The following is a 22,285-nucleotide window of genomic DNA, read 5'->3' as shown; positions in this document are numbered from 1 at the left end:
GGACAGATTTCAGTCAAGCTTCTAGACTAAGGCTAGGAAAAACGGCATGCTAATAATCCATCCAGAAATTAGCCACTGAAAGCCCTATTAGAACAACAGAATACTGGCTCATATAGCACTATTAGATTAATCCTGCGAGTTAGAAGGCATTCAAACATATCAACAATCATGAAAATGGCACAGGACCAGGCAACATTTGGTTCTGCTATATATAATGAGTTGAAGCTGACTCCATGGCAACTAACAACATGGTAATTCTATGTTAACTATTTGAGAAACCAGGGTTTCTTTTCTGACATAATGAAAATGCTATGAATTTGACCATGATGATGGCTGCACATATCTATGAAAAAGCTACAACTCATTGAATTGTATACTTTAAGTGGGTGGACCGTATGGTATATGAATTCTATCTCAATAAAACTGTTTTTAAAATGAAATTTCTCTAGAAAAGATAATACATGCTTCCATTATTTAATGGCTTTTCAATTGGGAGCTATCTGACAGGAAGGTCTAGTTAAATACTTGTTGTTATTGTTAGGCATCACTGAGTCATTCCCAACTCATAGAGACCCTATGCACAGCAGAATAAAACACTGCCCGGTCTTATGCCAGACTCGTGATCCTTGCTATACCTGAGCCTGTCATTGCAGCAACTGTGTCTATCTACCTTGTTGAAGGCCTTCTCCTTCTTCGCTGACCCTCCACTTTACCAAGCATGATATCCTTCTCCAGGGAATGGTTCCTTCTGACAACATGACTAATGTAGGTGAGACAAAGTCTGGCCATTCTCACTTCCAAGAAGCATCCTGGCTGTACTGCTTCCAGGACAGATTTGTTAGTCCTTTTAGCACTGCATGGTACTCTTAGCATTCTTCTCCAGTACCACAATGCAAAAGCATCAACTCTTCTTTGATCTTCCTTATTCATTGTCCAGCTCTCATATGCATAAGAGGCAACTGAAAACATCATGGCTTCAGTTAGATACACTCTAGTCTTCAAGGAGACATCTTTTGCTCTTCACCACTTGCTAGAGGTCTTTTGCAGCAGATTTGCCTAATGCAATATGTCGTCTGATGTCTTGACTGCTGCTTCCATTAGTGTTGATTGCAGAAGCAAGTAATATGAAATCCTTGAAAACTTCAATCTTTTTTCCATCCACTGTGAAGCTATTTATTGAACCAGTTGTAAGGATTTTTGTTTTCTTTATATTGAGTTATAATCCATACTGCAGATTGTAGTCTTTAATCTTCATCAGTAAATGCTTCTAAAGTCATCCTCACTTTCAGCAAGCAAAGTTGTGTCATCTGTATATTGCTGGTTGTTAATGAGTCTTCCTCCAGTCCACGTTCTTCTTCATATAGTCCAGCTTCTCGCATTATTTGTTCAGCATGTAGATTGAATAAGTATGGGGATAGGATACAACCCTGACATACTCCCTTCTTGATTTTAAACCATGCAGTGTCCCCTTGTTCTGTTTGAACGACAGCCTCCTGATCTATGTACTGGTTCCTCATGAGTACAATCAAGTGTTCTGGAATTCCCATTCTTCTCAATGTTATCCATAATTTGTTATGATCCACATAATCAAATGCTTTTCCATAGTCAATAAAACATAAGTAAACATCCTTCTGGTATTCTTTGCTTTCAGCTAAGATCCATCTGACATCAGCAATGATATCTCTCATACCATGCCCTCTTCTCAAATAAGTTTGCATTTCTGGAAGCTCTCTGTCAATATACTGCTGCAACTGTTTTTGAATTATCTTCAGTAAGATTTTACTTGCATGTGATATTGATATTGTTTGATAATTTCCACCTACATTGGGATCATCTTTCTTTGGAATGGGCAAAAATATGGATCTCTTCCAGTCAGTTGTCTGGGTAGCTATCTTCCAAATCTCTTGGCATAACCCAGTGAGTGCCTCCAGCAGGGTATCTGTTTGTTGAAACATCTCAATGGGTATTCCATCAATTCCTGGAGCCTTGTTCTTCACCAATTCTTTCATAGCAGCTACGACTTCTTCCTCCAGTACCATTGGTTCTTGATCATATGCCGCCTCCTGAAATGGATAATATCAACAAATACTTTTTGGTACAGTGACTCTGTGTATTCCTTCCATCTTCTTCTGATGCTTCCTTCATCATTCAATATTTTGCCCACAGAATCTTTCAATATTGCAACTCAAGGCTTAATTTTTTTTCCTCAGTTCTTTCAGCTTAAGAAATGCCAAATGTGTTCTTCCCTTTTGGTTTTCTAACTCCAGGTCTTTGTACATTTCTTACAGTAATTGGCTTTGGCTGCTTGAGGTGCTCTTTGAAATCTTCTGTTCAGCTCTTTTATCTTGTCATTTCTTCCGTTTGCTTTAGCTAAGCTCCATTCAAGGGCAAGTTTTAGAGTCTCTCTGACATCCATTTTGGTCTTTTCTTCCTTTCTTGTCTTTTTAATGACCTCTTGTTTTCTTCATGGATGAAGTTTAGTATCATTGCACAATTCCTCTGGTTTTCAGTCACTGGTGTTCAATGCACCAAATCTATTCTTTAAATGGTCTCTAAACGCAGGGGGATATTATCAAGGTCATATTTTGGCTCTTGTGGACTCGTTTTAATTGTATTCAAGTTCAAGTTGAACTTGCATATGAGCAGTGGATGGTCTGTTCCAAAGTTGGCTCCTGGCCTTGTTTTGGCCAAAGATAATGAACTTCTCCATTGCCTCTTGCCACAGATGCAGTCCGTCTGATTCCTATGTACTCCATCTGGTGAAGTCCACATGTATAGTCATTGCTTATGTTGTTGAAAAAAAAGGTATTTGCAGTGAATAAATCATTGTTGTTGTTGTTGTTGTTGTTGTTGTTGTTATGTGCCGTGGAGTCGGACCCAACTCATAGCGACCCCTCCTTGGGTTTCCGAGGCAGTATCACTATGGAAGTAGACTGCCCCATCTTCCTTCTAAGGAGTGGCTGGTGGGTTTGAACTGCCACCCCTCTGGTTAGCAGTCAAGTGCCTTAGGCATTATTGGTCTTCCAAAATTCTATCATGTGATCTCCAATGTTATTTCTATCACCAAGGCCAAATTTTCCAACTACTGGTAACTCTTCTTTGTTTCCAACTTTTGCATTCCAGTCAGCAGTGATAATCAACACATCTTAATTACATGTTTGGTCAGTTTCAGACTGCAGAAGTTGGTAGAAATTTTCAATTTCCTCATCTTTGGTTTTCTTTAGTGGTTGGTACATAAATTTGTATAATAGTAGTATTAACTAGTCTTCCTTGGAGGTGTATGGATATTATCCTATCACTGACAGCGCTGTACATCAGGACAGATCTTGAAACACTCTGTGACTATGAATGCCACACCATTCCTCTTCAATTTGTCATTCCCGGCATAGTAGATCATATGGTTGTCTGATTCAAAATGGCCAAAAATAGTCCATTTCAGCTCACTAATGCCTATCTATCTTTATTTGTTCCATTTCATTTTTGACAACTTCCAATTTTCCTAGATTCATACTTCATACATTCCATGTTCCGACTATTAATGGATGTTTGCATCTGTTTCTACTCATTTTGAATCATGCCACATCAGCCAATGGAGGTCCTGAAAGCTTTACTCTATCCATATCATTAGGGTCATCTCTACTCTGAGGAGTCAGCTCTTCTCCAGTCAAATTTTGAGTGCCTTCCAACCTGATAGGCTCATCCTCCAGCACAATATTGGACAATGTTTCAGGGGTATTAATAAAGTTTTCCAATAACATATCAGGGAGCTCTGGTAGCATAGTGCCTAAGGCACTTGACTGCTAACCAGAAGGCTGGCGGTTCAAACCCACCAGCCACTCCTTGGAAGGAAGATGGGGCAATCTACTTCCGTAGTGATGCTGCCTCGGAAACCCAAGGAGGGGTCATTATAAGTTGGGTCCGACTCGACGGTACAGAACAACAACAACAACGATAACATATCAGACAGTGTTTCACTGCTATTCAAAAGATTTTCACTGGCCAATTCTTTGAGAAGTGGATGGCCTCTTCCTTCTTCCAAGTCTGTCTTAGCTCAGAAGCGCCACTGAAACCTCTCCATCATGGGTAACCCTGCTGGCATTTTACAACACGGTGGCATTGCCTCCAGCCTCACAGCTATCACAGGGCATAAGCTATCACAGGACAACAAATTGACAGACAAGTTCGTCTCCCTTAGTTGTTCCTAACCTCTCTGCACCTGCCTACCTCAGGCAACCGCCTTAAAATAGAGCCGCCCAAAAGCAAAAAGCAGCCTGAGAGCCCTTGCCTGCCTACCTCAGGCCGCAGCCTTATTAAGAAGCCACCTCCAAGCAAAAATCATCCCTCCAGTCCCGGGCTTGCCTACCTCAGGCCTTGGCCTTAATATAGAGCCACACTCCAGCGAAAAGCATCCTCCAAGCCAAAGACCTGCCAACCTCAGGCCCCGTCCTTAAAATAGAGCTGCCTCCAAATGAAAAGCAGACTCCAAGCTTCAGGCCCGCCTACCTTATGTCCCAGCCTTAATAAAGAGCTGCTCCCAAGCAAAAAGCAGTCCCTGTCCCCAAGCCGCCTACCTCAGTCTCAGCCTCAATAGAGAGCCACACCTAAGTGAAAAACAGCCTCCAAGCCCCGGGCCCAATTAACTACTTGGCATAATAGAATTCAGAACAGTTACATTTCAGTAGGGGAGGAGAATTAAAAGGGATGTGTGGAGCAATCATGCAGCTGAGAGGAAAAACTAGACAGGACACTGCAGGCAGTAAGGGAGAAAGCAAAATCAGCATTGTTCCAGGAAAAGCAGTACTAAAAAAATGCAAGCATCCATCAGACAAATGTCACATACTTTACTATTTGGCCTAGAACCAGACCTACTCAGAAACCCATAAAACATTTTGAGTTCAGCTTTCCTGTCCTTGTTGAAGAATTTTCATGTAGCTTTTAACTACTGCTGATGAGACTTTCTATTTTTGAAAAGATAACTTCAAATACTTCTCTTCTGGTAAAGATAGCCTGCCCTGGTATCTGGTGGGAAAAGGGAAAAGACGATGACAACTTTCAGAAGAAAGAAATGCCAGCATTTAATCTGTCTTTAATCCTGTTACTAGGGCTCAGGCTGTGTGTCTTATCCAGTATATAGAAATCAAATATGGAAAAAAGTCTTATTTTAGGGTATTACAGTAGAGCTGTAGGAGCTCTAGGGGCACAGTGGGTAAGGCATTTGGCTGCTAACCAGAAGGTCAGCAGTTCAAACCCACCAACGTCTCCATAGGAGGAAGATGAGGCAATCTGCTTCTGTAAAGATTTATAGCCTTCAAAACTGTACGAGGGTCACTATGGGTTAGAATTGACTCAATGATGGTTTGGTTGGTTTGGTCTGGGGTGGAGCACAGAGCATATGAAGTGGTTTGGTATAATAAAGCAAGAAAAAGAAATAAAAGGTGTACAAATTGGAAAATAAGTAAAACTGCCTTTATTTATGTTGCTGTTGTTAGGTGCCATCAAGTGGGCTCCAACTCATAGTGTCCCAACAGAATAAAACACTAATCAGTCCTCCACTAGCCTCACAATCCTTCTTATACTTGAGCCCATCGTTGCAGCCACTGTGTCAATCCTTCTCTTTGAGGGTATTCCCCTTCTTTGCTGACCCTCTACTATACCAAGCATGATACTCTCCTCCAGGGAATGTTCCTTCTGACATAACCAAAGTAACTGAGATGAAGTCTGGCCATTCTCACTTTCAAGGAGCATTCCAGCTGCACTTCTTCTATGACACATTTGTCCATGGTACTTTCAGTATCCTTTGTCAACACCACAGTTCAAAAGTATCAACTCTTATTTGGTCTTCCTTATTCATTGTCCAGCTTTCACATGCATAGGAGGCAATTGAAAATACCATGACTTGGGTTACGCACACTTTAGTCTTCAAAGAGACATCTTTGCTCTTCAGCACATTAAAAAGATCTTTTGCAGCAGATTTGCTTAGTGCAGTACATCGTCTGATTTCTTGGTTGCTGGTTCCATTGGTGTTGATTGTAGAACCAAGTAATAAAAAATCTTTGACATTTATTGAGATGCTGCATAGTGGCCTAGTTGTGAGGATTTTTGTTTTCTTTAATGTTAAGATGTAATCCATACTGTAGATGTAGTCTCTAATCTTCATCAGTAAGTGCTTCAAATCATCCTCACTTTCAGCAAGCAAGGTCATGTCGTCTGCACATTGCAGGTTGTTAATGAGTCTTCCTCCAATCCTGATGCCACATTCTTCTTCATATAGTTCAGCTTCTCAGATTATTTGCTCAGCATACAGACTGAATAGGTATGGTGAAAGGATACAACTCTGACACACTCCTTTCCTGATTTTAAACCATGTAGTATCCTGTTGTTCTGTTTGAATGACAGCCTCCTGGTCTATGTACAGGCTCCTCATGAGCACAATTAAGTGTTCTGGAATTCCCATTCTTCTCAATGTTATCCATAATTTGTTATGATCCACACAGTCAAATGCTTTTGCATAGTCAATAAAACACAAGTAAAGATCTTTCTGATATTCTTTGCTTTCAGCCAAGATCTATCTGATCAGAAATGGCATCCCTTGTTCCATGTCCTCTTCTGAAAACCATCTTGCATTTCTGGAAGTTCCTCAATAAACCACTGCAACTGTTTTTGAATTATCTTCAGCAAAGTTTTACTTGCATGTGGTATTAACAATATTGCTCAATAATTTCCACATTCTGTGTGATCACCTTTCTTTGGAATTTCTACATGCTGTGGGATCACCTTTCTACTTATATGGTACAAATATTGATCACTTTCAGTCAGTTGGCCAGGTAGCTGTCTTCCTAATCTCTTAGCATATATGAGTAAATGCCTCCAGCACAGCATCCGTTTTCTGAAACTTCTTAATAGGTATTCCATCAATTCCTGGAGCCTTGTTTTTCACCAGTTCCTTCAGTGCATCTTCGAGTTCTTCCTTCAGTGCCATTGGTTCTTGATCATATGCCACCTCCTGAAACAGATGAACAACCAATTCTTTTTGGTACAGTGACTCTGTGTATTCCTTCCATCTTCTTCTGATGTTTCCTGCATCATTCAATATTTTGCCCACAGAATCTTTCAATATTTCAACTTGAGGCTTGAATTTTTTCTTCAATTCTTCCAGCTTGAGAAATGCTAAGCATGTTCTTCCCTTTTGGTTTTCTAACTCCAAGTCTTTGCATATTTCATTACAGTAATTGACTGTCTTCTTGAGCTGCTCTTTGAAATCTTCTGTTCAGCTCTTTTATCTTGTCATTTCTTCCATTTGCTTTAACTACTCTCTGTTCAAGAGCAGGTTTCAGAGTTTCTTCTGACATATATCTTGGTCTTTTCTTCCTTTTTTTTTTTTTTCAATTTTTCTCTTTTTTTTTCTCTCTCTCCTCCCCTCCCACCCTTGGTAACCAACAAAGAAAATTTCCTTCCATAGATAAACCTTTCCTTGACTTTTACAGTAACGGACTAATACAATATTTGTCCCTCTGTGTTTAATTTATTTCATTCAGCGTAATGTCCCCCAAATTCATCCATGTTATGTGGTGTTTGTTTTGCGGTGTTTCTACGTTATTCTTTAGCATTGCATAGTATTCCATTGTGGGTATGTACATACCACAATTTGGTTATCCATTCCTCAGCTGATGGACACCTAGGTTGTTTCCATCTTTTGGCTATTGTAAATAGTGCTGCGATGAACATGGGTGTACATATGTCTGTTCTTGTCATGGCTCCCACTTCTTTAGTATATATATCCAGTAATGGAATGGCTGAGTCAAATGGTATTTCTAATTCCAACTTTTTAAGGAATTGCCATACTGCTTTCCACAGTGGTTGTACCATTTTACAGTCCCACCAGCAGTGTATGAGAGTCCCAATCTCTCCACAACCTCGCCAGCATTTGTTATTTTCTGTCTTGTTGAACTTTGCTACTAGTGCTGGAGCAAGATGGTATCTCTTGTTGTTTTGATTTGCATCTCTCTAATAACTAATGATCATGAGCATTTCTTCATATGTTTGTTGGCCACATGAATATCATCCTCAGTGAAGTGTCTATTCATGTCTTCTGCCCATTTTTTAATTGGATTATTTGTCTTTTTGTTATTGAGGTGTTGGAGTTTTCTATAAGTTCTAGAGATAAGTCCCTTGTCAGATATGTCATTAACAAATGTTTTTTTCCCAATCTGTAGGTTCTCTTTTGACTGTTTTGGAGAAATCTTTGGAAGCACATAACAATTTAATTTTTAGAAGGTCCCATTCATCTAGTTTGTCTTCTGCTGTTTGTGCATTTTGGGTTATGCCTGATAGTCTATTTACGCCATATATTAAGGCCCCTAAATTTGCCCCTAGTCTTTCCTTGAGGAACTTTATAGTTTTTAGTTTCACATTTAAGTCTTTGATCAATCTGGAGTTCGTTTTTGTGTATGGTGTGAGGTACAGATCTTGTTTCATTTTTCTGCAAATGGATCTCCAGTTTTTCCAGCACCATTTATTATACAAACATACTCTTCCCCATTTAATGGATTTTGGCCCTTTGTTATTCCTTTTCTTTTTAATGACCTTTTGCTTTCCTCATGTATGATGTTCTTGATGTCATCCCACAATTATTCTGGTTTTCAGTCATTGGTGTTCAACGTGTCAGATCTATTCTTCAGATGGTCTCTAAATACAGATGGGATATAATTAGAATCATATTTTGGCTCTTGTAGACTTGTTTTAATTGTCTTCAGTTTCAACTTGAACTTGCAATATGAGCAATTGATGGGATATTCCACAGTCAGCTCCTGCCTTGTTTTGGCAGAAGATATTGAGCTTCTCCATCTTCTCTTTCCACATATGTAGTCAGTCTGAATCCTGTGTATTCCATGTGGCAAAGTCCACATTTATAGCTACCATTTTTGTTGTTGAAAAAAAGATATTTGGAATGAAAAAGTCATTGGTCTTACAAAATTCTATCACACGATCTTTGCCATCATTTCTATCACCAAGGCTGTATTTTCCAACTATCAGTAATTCTGATACAACTATCAGTTGTTTCTAACTTTTGTATTCCAATTGCCAGAAATATTTGACACATCATGATTGCATGTTTGGTCAATTTCAGACTGCAGAAGTTGGTAAAAATCAATTTCTTCATCTTTGGCTTTAGTAGTTGGTGCATAAATTTGAATAGTAGTAGTACTAACTGGTCTTCCTTGTAGGTGTATACATAATATCCTATCACTGACAGCACTGTATTTCAGGATAGATCTTGAAACATTCTTTGTGATGATGAATGCCACACCATTCCTCTTCAATTTGTCATTCCCAGCATAGATCATATGGTTGTCTGATTCAAAATGGCCAAAATCAGTCCATTTCAACTCACTAATACCTAGGATATTGATATTTATGCATTCCATTTCATTTTTGACAACTTCCAATTTTCCTAGATTTATACTTCTTAACATTCCATATTCAGATTATTAATGGAGGTTTGCAGCTGTTTCTTTACATTTTGAGTCATGCCACATCAGCAAATGGAGGTCCCGAAAGCTTTGCTCCATCCATGTCATTAAGGTCAACTCTACTTTGAGCAGGCAGCTCTTCTCCAGACATTTGGCCTTCTGACCTGAGGGGCTCATCTTCCAGCACTATATCAGACAGTATTTCAGGGCTATTCATAAAGTTTTCCAGTAATATATCAGATAGTGTTTCACTACTGTTCATAAAGTTTTTACTGGCCAGTATTTTGAGAAGTGGATGGCCCCTTCCTTCTTCTGAGTCTTAGTCTGGAAGCTCTGCTTAAACATGTCCACCAAGGGTGACCCTGTGGTATTTCAAATACCGGTAGCATAGCCACCAGGCTCAAAGTAACATACAAGCCACCATATTAACACAAATTGATAGGATAATTATCAACATCAGGAATGTACCAAAAAAGCTGTTAGAATTAAGTCAGTTTAGCAAAGTTACAGGGTAAAAGGTCATGATATGAAAATCAGTTGTATTTCTACATACTAGTACTGCCTCGGAAACCCAAGGAGGGGTCGCTATGAGTCGGGGCCGACTCGACGGCAAATAACAACAACAACAACAGTACTGCCTAAGGCATTTGAGTGCTAACCAGAAGGTTGACAATTCAAATCCACCAGCCACTCTGCAGAAGGAAGACTGGGCAATCTACTTCCATAAAGATTTACTGCCTCAGAAACCCAAAGTGGGTCACTATGAGTCAGAATCAACTCAATGGCATGAATTTGGTTTTTGTTTTTTAGCAAGGAATAATTAGCAATTAAATTTTAAAAAAATAAAATTTTCAAAAGCATAAAAAATATGACATCCTTAGATATACATCTGACAAAACAAAAGAAACACACACATTAATATCAAAGTAAGTACATGGCATAAAAGGAGACAGGCAAAAAAAAAGTACATACTATTTTATTCTGTTTACATATAAATTTGTAAGAAATTCACAGAACAAGTGTTGCCTGTGTATTATGGTGAGGGAAACTGGTAAAATAAGGAAGGAATTATAATGGGGTGTGAGAAAACATTTAGAAGTAACTGATAAATTCAATCTTGATTGTAGTGATAGTTTGAAGGGTAAATCCATCTCTTCAAAATCAAGACCTATGTTGAAATATCCATTTTACCCAATTTTCAAAAACATAACAAAAGAAATACTACTCTTTACCATGACAGTAAAAGCCAAATCGACACTGTTATATTCTTAATGTGCTGTAACAAACATTTTAGCTTGATGAGGTCCCTTGTCAATGATCCCATTCATAGCATCAGTATTTTAAAGTCTGTTGTTATGGGATGCTTTAATTTTTCTGTTTACTTTCAAAAATAGTATTTTGACTCTATAAAAACTCAGGCAAAGCAATTAAAAAGCATAATCATATTCCTTAAATGACTGATTATTTTCTCTTCACTATTTAACCAGCAATTGAGATATCCATATGTTTTAATCTATCTAAAAATAACACAGAGTAAAACTCAGGTAAGAGGAATCATATCCTGACAAATTATGTCATTTTCCTTTTTATTTAGTGCCTTTACTCTCTCTCCACTCTTTCGGAATCTTCCACTTCTGGTATATTTTTATGTCTTTCACACAAACTTGTAGGTCAATGGATCTCTATTTAAAAAGCAAAAGGAAAGCTTATTGCTTAGCAATGTTTGATAGCCCCAAATCACAAGGAAGAAATACAAATACGCTCCAAAAATAAAGTATCAATACATTGCACTACTTAAACAAAAAATCAAGTATCTAAATACGTATAAATCCAGTACTACTTTTTTTGCTTCATGTTAAAAACACTTGGGAGCTCTGGTGGAGTAGTGCCTAAGGCATTTGACTGCTAACCAGAAGGTTGGTGGTTCAAACCTACCTGCCACTCCTTGGAAGGAAGATTGGGCAATCTACTTCCACAGTGATACTGCCTTGGAAACCCAAGGAGGGGTCATTATGAGTCAGATTTGACTTGACAGGAGTGAGAAAAACACTTACTTTGAAGAAGGAAAAAAGACTGAAGAGAAAAATGCAGGAGAAGCTAAAGTAGGAGCTCAGACTTAAGGTTCACTTAAGCCTGTGCCTAGAAAACGTGAGTGCTCAATAAAACATTTGTTGACTACATGAATGAAAAAATGCATAAACAAATAAACCAGATTTCACTATTATTTAGTCATCTGTCTCACATTTATATTTAGCCTCTTATTGGTTCTTGAGCAGCAAAAAGCAATGCCTACAGGTCTTGCAAATGTCTAAAGATATTGTCACTGTTATACGTTGAGATGGCTGTATCTTTTGGTTAGTAAATGTGAGAATTCACCTAATAAAAAATATGAAATCAAAGATACTACTATTTAATTAAAAACAAAATAAAATACTAGTTGTTGCTGCTCAAGGGTACATTGTGAGAAGTGTCATCATTATAGACATACAGTTTCATATATATACCAACTGGGGAGCTACCAACATGAAATCTATGGAATGACTAAGCTATAAAATATAGAAATATCTTTTCATGTATATAAATTAGCTAAATTAGGCCAATAAGTAAGTATATCTTGGTAAGTATATCATGTGGACATACTTAGGCAAATAACTCTACTAAATTAGAATAAATTATAATTAATTTATCTAATTATATAAGTTGTATTCCTAAAGTACTTAAAAATATTTCCTCTCTTAAAATGGTGTAATCTCTCCTCTGAAACTTTAATACTATAGTTTTAGTAAATCATTTTTTCATAGCTACTAAAAAGATAATTGTCTCTAACCTTGTATAAATTATCATTTTGAACTTTTAATTATAATGAGATATAACAAATGTAATAGAACTATGTTTGAATTTCATGTATGAAGCCCAAGGGTTTGCAGCAGTGGATCGTGGGTCGTAGCTTACCTCGGACTTTAAAATACTTCACATGATTTGCCACAGCCTCTGTAACACTTTCTTCTGGGCAGATTTTTACTCCATTAGGAAACAGAGATCGCCTTCTTCTGAGCAACCATTGTCTCTCAACTTCTCTGTGGTCCAGAGGCTGTTTCTTTTCAGTAGATGGAGAAGAATCTGTGGGTTCCGAGTCCGTAAGGAGAAAAGAAAATGCACTCTTGGGTTCTTGGATCTCCTCAAAAGGTAAGTAGGTTTGCGCTACAGAGTGAAAACAGAATCAGGCTTCTGCTGATGAATAAGATACAGTGTGAAGGTAACAAACAAACAAACAAAGTAGTACTTGTGCAACATTTGAATTTTGGAGTCAATGCCCAGGATACAGACATGCATGCAATATCTAAGGAAGTGACGAGTAAAACATTTAATCTTTTTTTCTATTTAATTTCTACTCCTTTATTTCAAGATTGCTGGTCACTGAAATCAAGTACACATCTAACTTCAACAAAGAAATAAAGGAAAGTAAAGGCTTACATCAGGAATGAAATTCCTAATGAAAAGAAGCTGAAATTATTGGAGAGAATTTGAAACTGATTAAATGAAGCAGTATCAACTTCTCATAACTAATAACATCAAAGAATGCTATTTCTAGAAAGAATATACTACAGATACACAGAAAGATAGAAAACAAATTTAGATTTAAAATACCTGTTAATGATGAAAGGTTTACTTTTACCAGGACAAATATCAAAAAACCCAGAGAGGTCTTCCCAAAAAGAGGAAACATAATCATTTGGGTGAAAACCAAAGGAATGAGGAGGACAAAATCCTTAATTGAGCACCCAAAGCCTTGAAACTCCCAATAACAAATTGTTACAAGAAAATCCTAACATTTAAAAGTTTGAGAACAGAAAACCATTCTAAAACCATTAAATGAGCTTAAATAAAAATGGTGTCCTTTCAAAGGTACCTCTCACTTCTTTTCTGAAATAACCAACATGCTATGAAAGCAGGAGAGATAAGCTAATTAGAACAGATGGGCAGAGACAATTTCTTTAATCTAGCTAGCTAAGCTCTTTATTAACACTCTTTGCCTTTTACAAGCAGTCTACTTAAGAATAATGTTTCGTGTATAATTCACTGAGCTTGTACAACTTTTCAAAATGTGACAGGTTCATGTGTTCCAAGTTCTTCTATGGCTTAAGATGTATAAGCATGAAATGCTCAGATTGACTATAGCTATTTCAGTAACCTAGAGCTATATCAGAATAAAGCTCATTTTCCTGTAGCTATTTGTCTTTGTAATAAAGCCATTGTCTTGCAAAGGAATTTGATAAGGAATTTGAAAATCTTTAACTATAACCACTTACTATGTCTTTTCCTTGTCTTTAAAATGGAATAGGAATAGTAAAGCTAATTCATAGTAGAGCTGTTTTGAGGATTAGTTAATACATAGAAAATGCTTAGAACAGTTGTTGATACATATTAACTACATAATGTAAATGATAGCCATGTGGTAACTTTGGTGCTTAATGTGCTATCAAACCTCAAGTCTAGTGTATTTATCTATACATGAAATTCTTAACTAATAGTTAATTTCTTCTACTACAATGGGGTAACATGAAATTCTCTGTATTAGGACAGTTGTTTTTTATCAAATGCACCTAGTAGAAAGCAATTAGTCAAAAGCCCTGTAGAAGCCAGGATTTATTATCAGTTAGCAATTAATTTAAATCTTATTTCACATACATCTCAGGAAGTTCGCGTATAAATATTTTATAAAGGTCTAAAGCACGAATCTCTTGGTATCATAAACTTCATTAGCTAAATCTCCCTCAATGTTCTTTATGCTTTAGGAAAAACTCGAGTATGATCTTCATTTTCAATACAGCCTCAGATAAACTGTACTTTCACCATTTATAAAAGCTAACAAATCTAATGGCCGTCATTAAATACATGGTGTCATTTGCAAAATATTGGTATATTTCTAAGAAATTATCTGTCAAACTTTATTGTCAGAGTGGGAGAAAAAAAAAGCTTAACATTTTACTAATCAATGCTTAAAGTCTCAAGAGAAGCTCCATGTTCACAAACAGAACCAAAGAAAAATTTCAGGTTAACTAGTCAGTTGGAAATTATTTTTTCTAATGGCCTATTCCAAAAAGTCAGAAAAATCTTCTGAGCATCATAGTATTGAGTCCTTTCTATACTTATATTCAGAAAATTTGGGCTCAAATCCTAGTTTTACCACAGTATTTGACCTTGGGCAAATCCCCCAAACACTTTTCATCAATAAAACAGGTATGACCATCTCTGCCTGTCACAGGATTGTCACTAAAAATGAGGAAACTTGAAAATTCTTTGCAAACTGATGTACTGTGTACTATTTGTCTGTATTAAAATTGTTCATAAAGTCTGAAGAGGTTTCAAGCTTTGGGATTCCCTTTAAGCTCCAGAAAACTGTTATTATAAATAGAGAATTTAAGAACTGTTAAAATGTCAATTATTTTCTTCAAAATATCATTTGTAAACTGTAGAAACTTCTACTGCTTAAATATATATAGATAGATAGATAGATAGATAGATTTATATATATATACAAAAAATTCACCAGGTTCTTTTGCTCCTAAATAAGTTCATCATTTCATAAATTCATTTTAACATAATTACAACTTTTTTAACTGCTTTGTTATAGCTATACCTATTATACAAAGCAATAGGTGACAACTGCCTGAAGATTGTGTCACGGGAACCCAAAAGCAAGATTAATTCCAACTAGGGGTTTACTAGAGAATGTAGCATTTCAGCCAGGGTGAAATAAAAAATGTGAATGGCTGGGATGCCACTACATTGGGCAGAGGTGGGGTGGTTGGTGGCAGGGACTAGGAGCTAGGACGGAAACTGACCATAAGGTGGGAATATATATTGTTTATATGGAAAATGGGATGTAATTTGTTAGAGTAGGAACAGAAGTACACACACACAAAAAAAAACAGGTTTGAGAACAAAGGCTGAAAAGGTTGAGATTATTATAATATACACCTTGAAAATCATAACAGAATTTTGCATTTTTAACTTACAGATGAAAAATTTCTCGAATGCATAATTATTCAGGAAAAAAAATTACTTGGATTTTTATTTTAGGAGATTGTTTTTGGGAAACAGTTTCAAATCTCAGGTAAGAGCCTTCAAACTTTGTTATGCTTCAAGAAATGCCCCAAAATCTTAAGTAAGAAAGAAAGAAGAATAAAACTCTCCTTTAGCAGAGAGAACAAGTACCAGATTCCTCCATTTACACCTTAATACCAAACCATTTATTGACTCAGAAAAGTTTTCTAAATATTTACCACATGCTACTAACATAACAAATATAGGAAAAGCAAAATGTTTCTAGTCTTTGAGCAGCTTACAATACAAAAAGAAAAACATGTACACAAATAATAAAAACGATGAGTTGTTCTTGTTAGGTGCCGTCGAGTTGTCATTCACTCATAGCAACCCTATGCACAGCAGAACGAAACACCCCCTGGTCCCGCGGCAGCTCCACGATACCTGCTATGTTTGACCCCATCACTGCAGGCACTGTGTCAATGTCTTGAGGGCCTTCCCCTCCTTCATTGACCCTCCACCTTACCAAGCATGACATCCTTCTCCATGGAATGGTCCCTTCTGACAACACAACCAAAGTAGGTGAGACGAAATCTGGCCATTCTCGCTTCCAAGGAGCATTCAACCTGCATTTCCTTCAGGACAGATTTCTTAGTTCTTTTAGCAGTCCATGGTACTTCCAGCATTCTTCACCAGCACCACAACTCAAAAACGTCAACCTTTCTTCAGTCTTCCGTATTTATTGTCCAGCTCTCACATGCATATGAGGCAAATGAAAATACCATGGCTTGTGTCAGGCACACCTTAGTCCTCAAGGAGACATCTTTGCTCTTCAGCACTTGAAAGAGATCCTTTCCTTTGCAACCGATTTGTCCAGTGCCATATGTCTTTTGATGTCCTGACTGCTGCTTCCATTGGTGTTGATTGCAGATCCAAGCAACGTGAAGTCTTTGACAACCTCAACCTTTTTTCCATTTATCATGATGCTGCTTATCGGTCCAGTTGTGAGGATTTTGTTTTCTTTATATTGAGATGTAACCCAAACTGTATTCTTCAGTCTTCATCAGTAAGTGCTTCAAGTCATCTTTACTTTCAGGAAGCAAAGTTGTGTCGTCAGGTTAAGGATTCTTCCTCCCATCCTGATGCCACGTTCTTCCTCATATAGTTCAGCTTCTCAGTTTATTTGCTTAGTATACAGATTGAGTAAGTATGGTGAAAGGGTACAACCCTGACACACTCCCTTCTTGATTTTAAAACATGCAGTGTCCCCTTGTTCTGCCTGAGTGACAGCCTCCTGGTCTATGTACAGATTCCTCATGAGGACAATCAAGTGTTCTGAATTCCCATTCTTCCCAATGTTACCCATAATTTGTTATGATGTACACACTCACATGCTTTTGCATAGTCAATAAAACACAAGTAAGTATTTTTCTGGTATGCTTTGCTTTGAGCCAAGATCCATCTGACATCAGCAACGAAGTTCCTCATTCCACTTCCTCTTCAGAATCCAGCTTGCATTTCTGGAAGTTCTCCATCAATATAATGCTGCAACTGTTTTTTAATTATCTTCAGTAAGATTTTACTTGAATGCAATATTAATGATATTGTTTGATAATTTCCACATTCTGTGAGATCACTTTTCTTTGAAATGGGTGTAAATATGGATGTCTTCCAGTCAGTTGGCCAGAGAGCTGCTTCCAAATCTCTTGGCATAGCCTAGTGAATGCCTCCAGCGGGGCATCTGTTTGTTGAAACATCTCAATGGGTCATTATAATATCAAGTAAAGTACATTTTCATCTGAAGTCTTTATAGCAATACTGATACTGATTTCCAGACCCCAACAGAGATACAATCAGTTCTAAGGCCATAACAACATCAGGAAGCCCCTTACACAGAGAACCACATATTCTAATAGCATCTGAACAAAGTTTCCAAAATTCCACATCAGTGAATAGAGGGAAGAAGAGGCATATGCTTTCCAAAAGGATTTTATACAGTTCTGGTCAGAGTTTGCATGTCCCTGTGTAGTTCTTCCAGTCCACAACCAATTCGACAATTAAGAATTGTTTCTCCACAATAAAAAATGCTGAAGACAGCTACTATCTCACATTACCTTAGCCCAATATATTTCCAAAGAAACAGTGTTGAAAGATTGGGAACAGTATTGAAAACCTAAGATTACTTTCTTGTAGAAAAAATTAAACTTTCAGTTTGTTGCTAACACAAAAGTATTTAAAATAGCACAATGAATAAATTTATATGACTAAAAAGGAGAGAGTGGAATATAGGATGAAGGTAAAATATGGGTTGGAACTAGACTAGGAAGTCTCTGTGTGATTTTTTTTTTTTCCTTCTTCACGTAAAAATAAGTTAATTTAAGCAGTATTACGCTTTCTCTAAGGTGCCCTGCTGACACAATGGTTGAGCAGTTGGCTTATCGAAAAGTCAGCAGTTTGAACCCATAAAGCTGCTCTGCAGGAGAAAGATGAGGCAGTCTGCTTCTATAAAGAATATACTATGGGTCAGTTCTACTCTGTCCTATACGGAGCTATGAGTTGGAAATGATACCAGCAGTGGGTTTAAACTTTTTCTAAGTTCCAGTGAAATGATTTTGGACTTTTAAAAAAAAAAAAAACACTACTTTTTTTTTTTTTTCAGTCCCAAGATTATGATTTATCTTCTCTAGGAAGGCTTTTCTCTGTCCACAGACAACCCTCTCTCTCCCCACCAGAAACATACACACAAACACACACACACACACACACACACACACCTTAGGCTGAGCTGCTCTCTGTGCTCCCACACACCCCTTAGGCTGAGCTGCTCTCTGTGCTCCCACACACCCCTTAGGCTGAGCTGCTCTCTGTGCTCCCACACAGTTTACCAGAGAATATTAAAACTTTCAATGTGTCTACTTCTCCCATTAGACTATGAACACCTCAGGAATGACAGCTGTCATTCTCTCTTTTTTTTTTTTTTTGCATCTAGCAAATGCCTGCTAAACAGCAGAATGTTCCTTGAATCAAAATGACAGTCAAATTAACTATATACTTTTTAAAATAGGAAAAAATTAACTTAAGCATAAGTTACAAGATGGTCACTGGATACATACAACCTGAAATTTATTTCTAGCAATTGCTCATGTTGCTTAAGAAAAAAATTACACTTCAATATAATGAATTGGAAACATGTTTAATATAAAATTTTGATATTCTCAAAGCATTTTCCACATGAATTTATGGAAATGAAATTTAAACAATCTTTAAAACATGATACAGGACAGTGGTATCTTTGAAAAACAAATAAATGAAAAAGATAAGAAATCACAAGAAGATGTCCTATATACTTGCTGTACCCAAAATTAGATTTAAAAAATAATTAAAAACAGTCACCTAAAAAAGTACCCCCATATAACACACACAAATTAGGAATGAATTATGTAATTATAACCATTTTTTATATGAAATCTCCCAAAAACAAATATTTTTAACAATATAAAGATGGTGACAAGATTAATAAAAGCTTAAGGGCACTGAAGCTAACCAACAACCTCAATTCACATGATTTTGAAATAAAATGTTCAGCCTTTTTAGCCTTATCTTAAATTGTCTGTTTCACTGCTTTATATACAGCTAAAATGTAAATTCAAGAGATACTTAAAACAGAGGTTTAAAATAATATTCTTAAAGGAACATTCTTCTTCTCTGAGAAAATACAATATATGATCGTGCCTCCTTCAAAATATTCCTGATAATGTTAGAGTAAATCAGAAGGTTCTGAAGTGTTTAATCAGATATAATACCACCATCATCACATGAATTCAGTATAACTGTTACCTGAAAGATTTAAGTTCTATGGGGATCATAGTCTCTAAAAACTACAATTTCAAAATATAAAAGCAATGAGAACAATCTGGCTTGGCAGATGAATGAATACTGGGGAAACAGAGCTATAAAATTATATACTTCTTGTTGTTGTTGTCATTATGTGCCATCGCGTTGAACCCGACTCACAGTGACCCCTCCTTGGGTTTCTAAAGTGGTATCACTACAGAAGTAGATTACCCAACCTTCCTTCTGAGGAGTGGCTGGGAGGTTTGAATCGCCAGCCTTCTGGATAGCAATCAAGTACCTTAGGCACTATGCTACCAGAGCTCCTAAAATTATATACTTAGTTCTAACGATTAATAAATAGGACTTTGGGAAACTTGGGGTATTTTTTGTTAAAAGTTATGAAGACACCAATTTTATCTTCTATACGTATAGAAACTGTATACATATATTCTGGTATAGTGTAGGAGTCAATATTTACATTGAGTTGAAAAGCCAGCTACATATATAATTTTAATAACCTATTTTGGATGACTAATTTTTTTTGGTATTTATTTCTCTAATTTCAGAAAGAAAATCATAAAAAAAAGAAAAAAGAAAAAAAAAAAACTGGAGTTTAGTTTACTCCAAACTTCACCCTAAATGAACTAAATTCTCAAATCCCCATATATGATGCCAAATGAAGGAAAAAAAAAAAAAATCATTACAGTTAGAACAGAGTAACAGTTCCATTTAGCAATTGAGAAATATGATAAGCTGCACTTTGAATGAATTTTTTCATCTTCCTAACATCATGAATGTCTTCTTTTATACTATACAGAAGGGATGCCGTAAATGGCATTTTCTGAAGCCTCGATACTAAATTCTTGGAAAAAAAAAAAATACACAGTATTCATACTGCATGCTTGAGCTGCAAAGAATAGAATTACAATATGATACGACTTGTCAATAAATCTGACAAGCACTGGGGCTGGCACCAGGAAGAACCTAACTCCCTTCAACTCCCAGTCATGTGGAAGTATAGATCACATCGTTTTATTATCTACAAAAACATCGCCACGTTACATATGCTATTGCATAATCCAAGCATATTCACTCAGAAAAATATCAAATATTTATGAAATTCTAATTTCTATTTAGTAAGTTTATCTGTATCACTCCCATTCTCTCCCCATCTATGAGATCTCAACAATTCTAATAATAAATCTTATATATTTTAAATAATGTTCAATGATTTATAAAACTACTGCAAGTTATTATTCTTCTTTGTGAGTTGGCTAATGCAAATGCTGGTAAGCGGCTTTCCAGTAATCTTATAGAACATTTGTGTCATGTTTGTAGAGATTAACTAGCTACTGCTGCCCTTCTGTTGCTGTAAATGAAGTTTCAAAATGAGCTCTCGAATATCTTCCCGTTTGGTCTTTATTACATGACGAGGAAACCATTTCTCCAAATGAATCGGCAGTTCAAAATTAACAATAGGATCCTAATGAGAGAAAAGAAAGCACGCAATCATTTTAGCAGCATAATTTCAAATTCTGTTTCAACTTCAATTTTTACAAGAAACTGCTAACCATTTTTTGAAAAAGAAAAGATTTATTGAAATATAATTCACATAACATACAATTCACATATTCAAATTGTGTAATTCAACAGTTTTCAGCATACTCAGAGTTGGGCAACATCACCACAATCGTTTTAAAACATTCTCATTAAATGGCTAACTTTCGAACATCAAATTAAGAACCATGTCTTCTGCTTATGATGTATGTTAAAGTAAATCAGTTCAAACAGCATTAGTAAATAGAGAATGTTTCAGAATAATGCAGGAATCAGGCTCTTTGAAAACATTATTAAAACAAGTAAAGAGATACCTTCTAATAAAACAATAAACAAACCTATAAAGTGAGTAAGATCTGTGAGGGACATACTCCCCAGAACAATCAAGCATGCAGCAAGACCAAAAGGGCAGCATTTACCCAAAAGCAAAATTCAGAAGGCAGGAAGGTGCAGGAAAGAAGGACAAATGGAAACAAAGAACCCAGAGAAGAAGTGGAAAGTGTACTGTTACACTGAAAAAATTGCAATTAACATCTTAAAACAAAGTGTGTATAAATAGTTGAATGGAACAGTAATTTGTGTAAGCTTTCATCCAAACCACAATAAAATTTTCAGAAAAGTTAAATAAATAAAGAGAAAGCCTTAGCAGTATATAAAGAACTTCAGATAAAAACAGACAATTCTGTAGAAGTACCTTCTTTTAGATCAAGAAATGGCTGGCTGAGTAGTTTTCAAGAATCATTACATTTTCCATGTGCTAACTGGAGAATCTGTAAGTGTAGATTAAGAACATGCAAAGACATTTCCCTCTGTACTTAAAAAGTAAATAAAGTGAAAAACACTGCATAACGTGGATGAACTTGGAGGACATTATGCTGAGTGAAATAAGTCAATCACAAAAGGACAAATACTGTATTAGTCCGTTATTGAAAAAGTTAAGGAAAGGTTTATCTATAGAAGGAAATTTTCTTTGTTGGTTACCAGGGGTGGGAAGGGAGGGGAGGGAAGGCTGTTAGATAGATAGAGTAAGTATTGATTTGGGTGAAGAGAAGGGCAATGTACCAAATGTGAGTGACCAATATGGCAGCATTGAGGATGAGAAAGACAGAGAGAGATACATGGGAGGTACAGACAACAAATATGAACCCTTTTGCACATGCAGTGCTGCGTTGTCAGTGAGGGCAAACACAGGTATATGGATGGATGGATGGGTGGACAGGCTGAATGACTGAGTATTGTCTATGGAATGGAGAGTGTATCCAAGAACATATATAGGGTTGGCAGACAATGGTCCTAATAAGTTTATGTGAATGATCAGAATTCCCAGGTATATAGTAGAGCTGACAAGGGGCAAGGTTGTGGTCACTGCTTGGTCA

The 22,285-nt window shown here is 36.6% G+C and overlaps 2 protein-coding genes across 2 annotated transcripts in view; both read right to left on the bottom strand.

The window, feature by feature from the left end:
* Nucleotides 1-13,203, bottom strand: part of IMPG2 (interphotoreceptor matrix proteoglycan 2) — a 202,011-nt gene extending 188,808 nt beyond the window's left edge. The window contains exons 1-2 of the mRNA XM_007945804.1: nucleotides 13,119-13,203; nucleotides 12,423-12,671 (exon numbers count right to left, since the gene is read on the bottom strand). Of these exons, the coding sequence (XP_007943995.1) occupies nucleotides 12,423-12,671; nucleotides 13,119-13,203 (334 nt within the window). The remainder of the gene's footprint in view (nucleotides 1-12,422; nucleotides 12,672-13,118) is intronic.
* A 7,494-nt stretch (nucleotides 13,204-20,697) lies between these two features.
* SENP7 (SUMO specific peptidase 7) overlaps nucleotides 20,698-22,285 on the bottom strand; it is a 245,214-nt gene continuing 243,626 nt past the window's right edge. The window contains exon 22 of the mRNA XM_007945774.2: nucleotides 20,698-20,835. Coding sequence (XP_007943965.1) covers nucleotides 20,698-20,835 — 138 coding nt within the window. The remainder of the gene's footprint in view (nucleotides 20,836-22,285) is intronic.

Source organism: Orycteropus afer, unplaced genomic scaffold, assembly GCF_000298275.1.
Source record: "Orycteropus afer afer isolate SDZICR_OR568_19922 unplaced genomic scaffold, OryAfe1.0 scaffold00143, whole genome shotgun sequence".
Taxonomy (NCBI): Eukaryota; Metazoa; Chordata; class Mammalia; order Tubulidentata; family Orycteropodidae; genus Orycteropus; species Orycteropus afer.
Note: the sequence above shows the minus strand (reverse complement) of the source record. Positions and strands in the feature narration are given on the sequence as shown.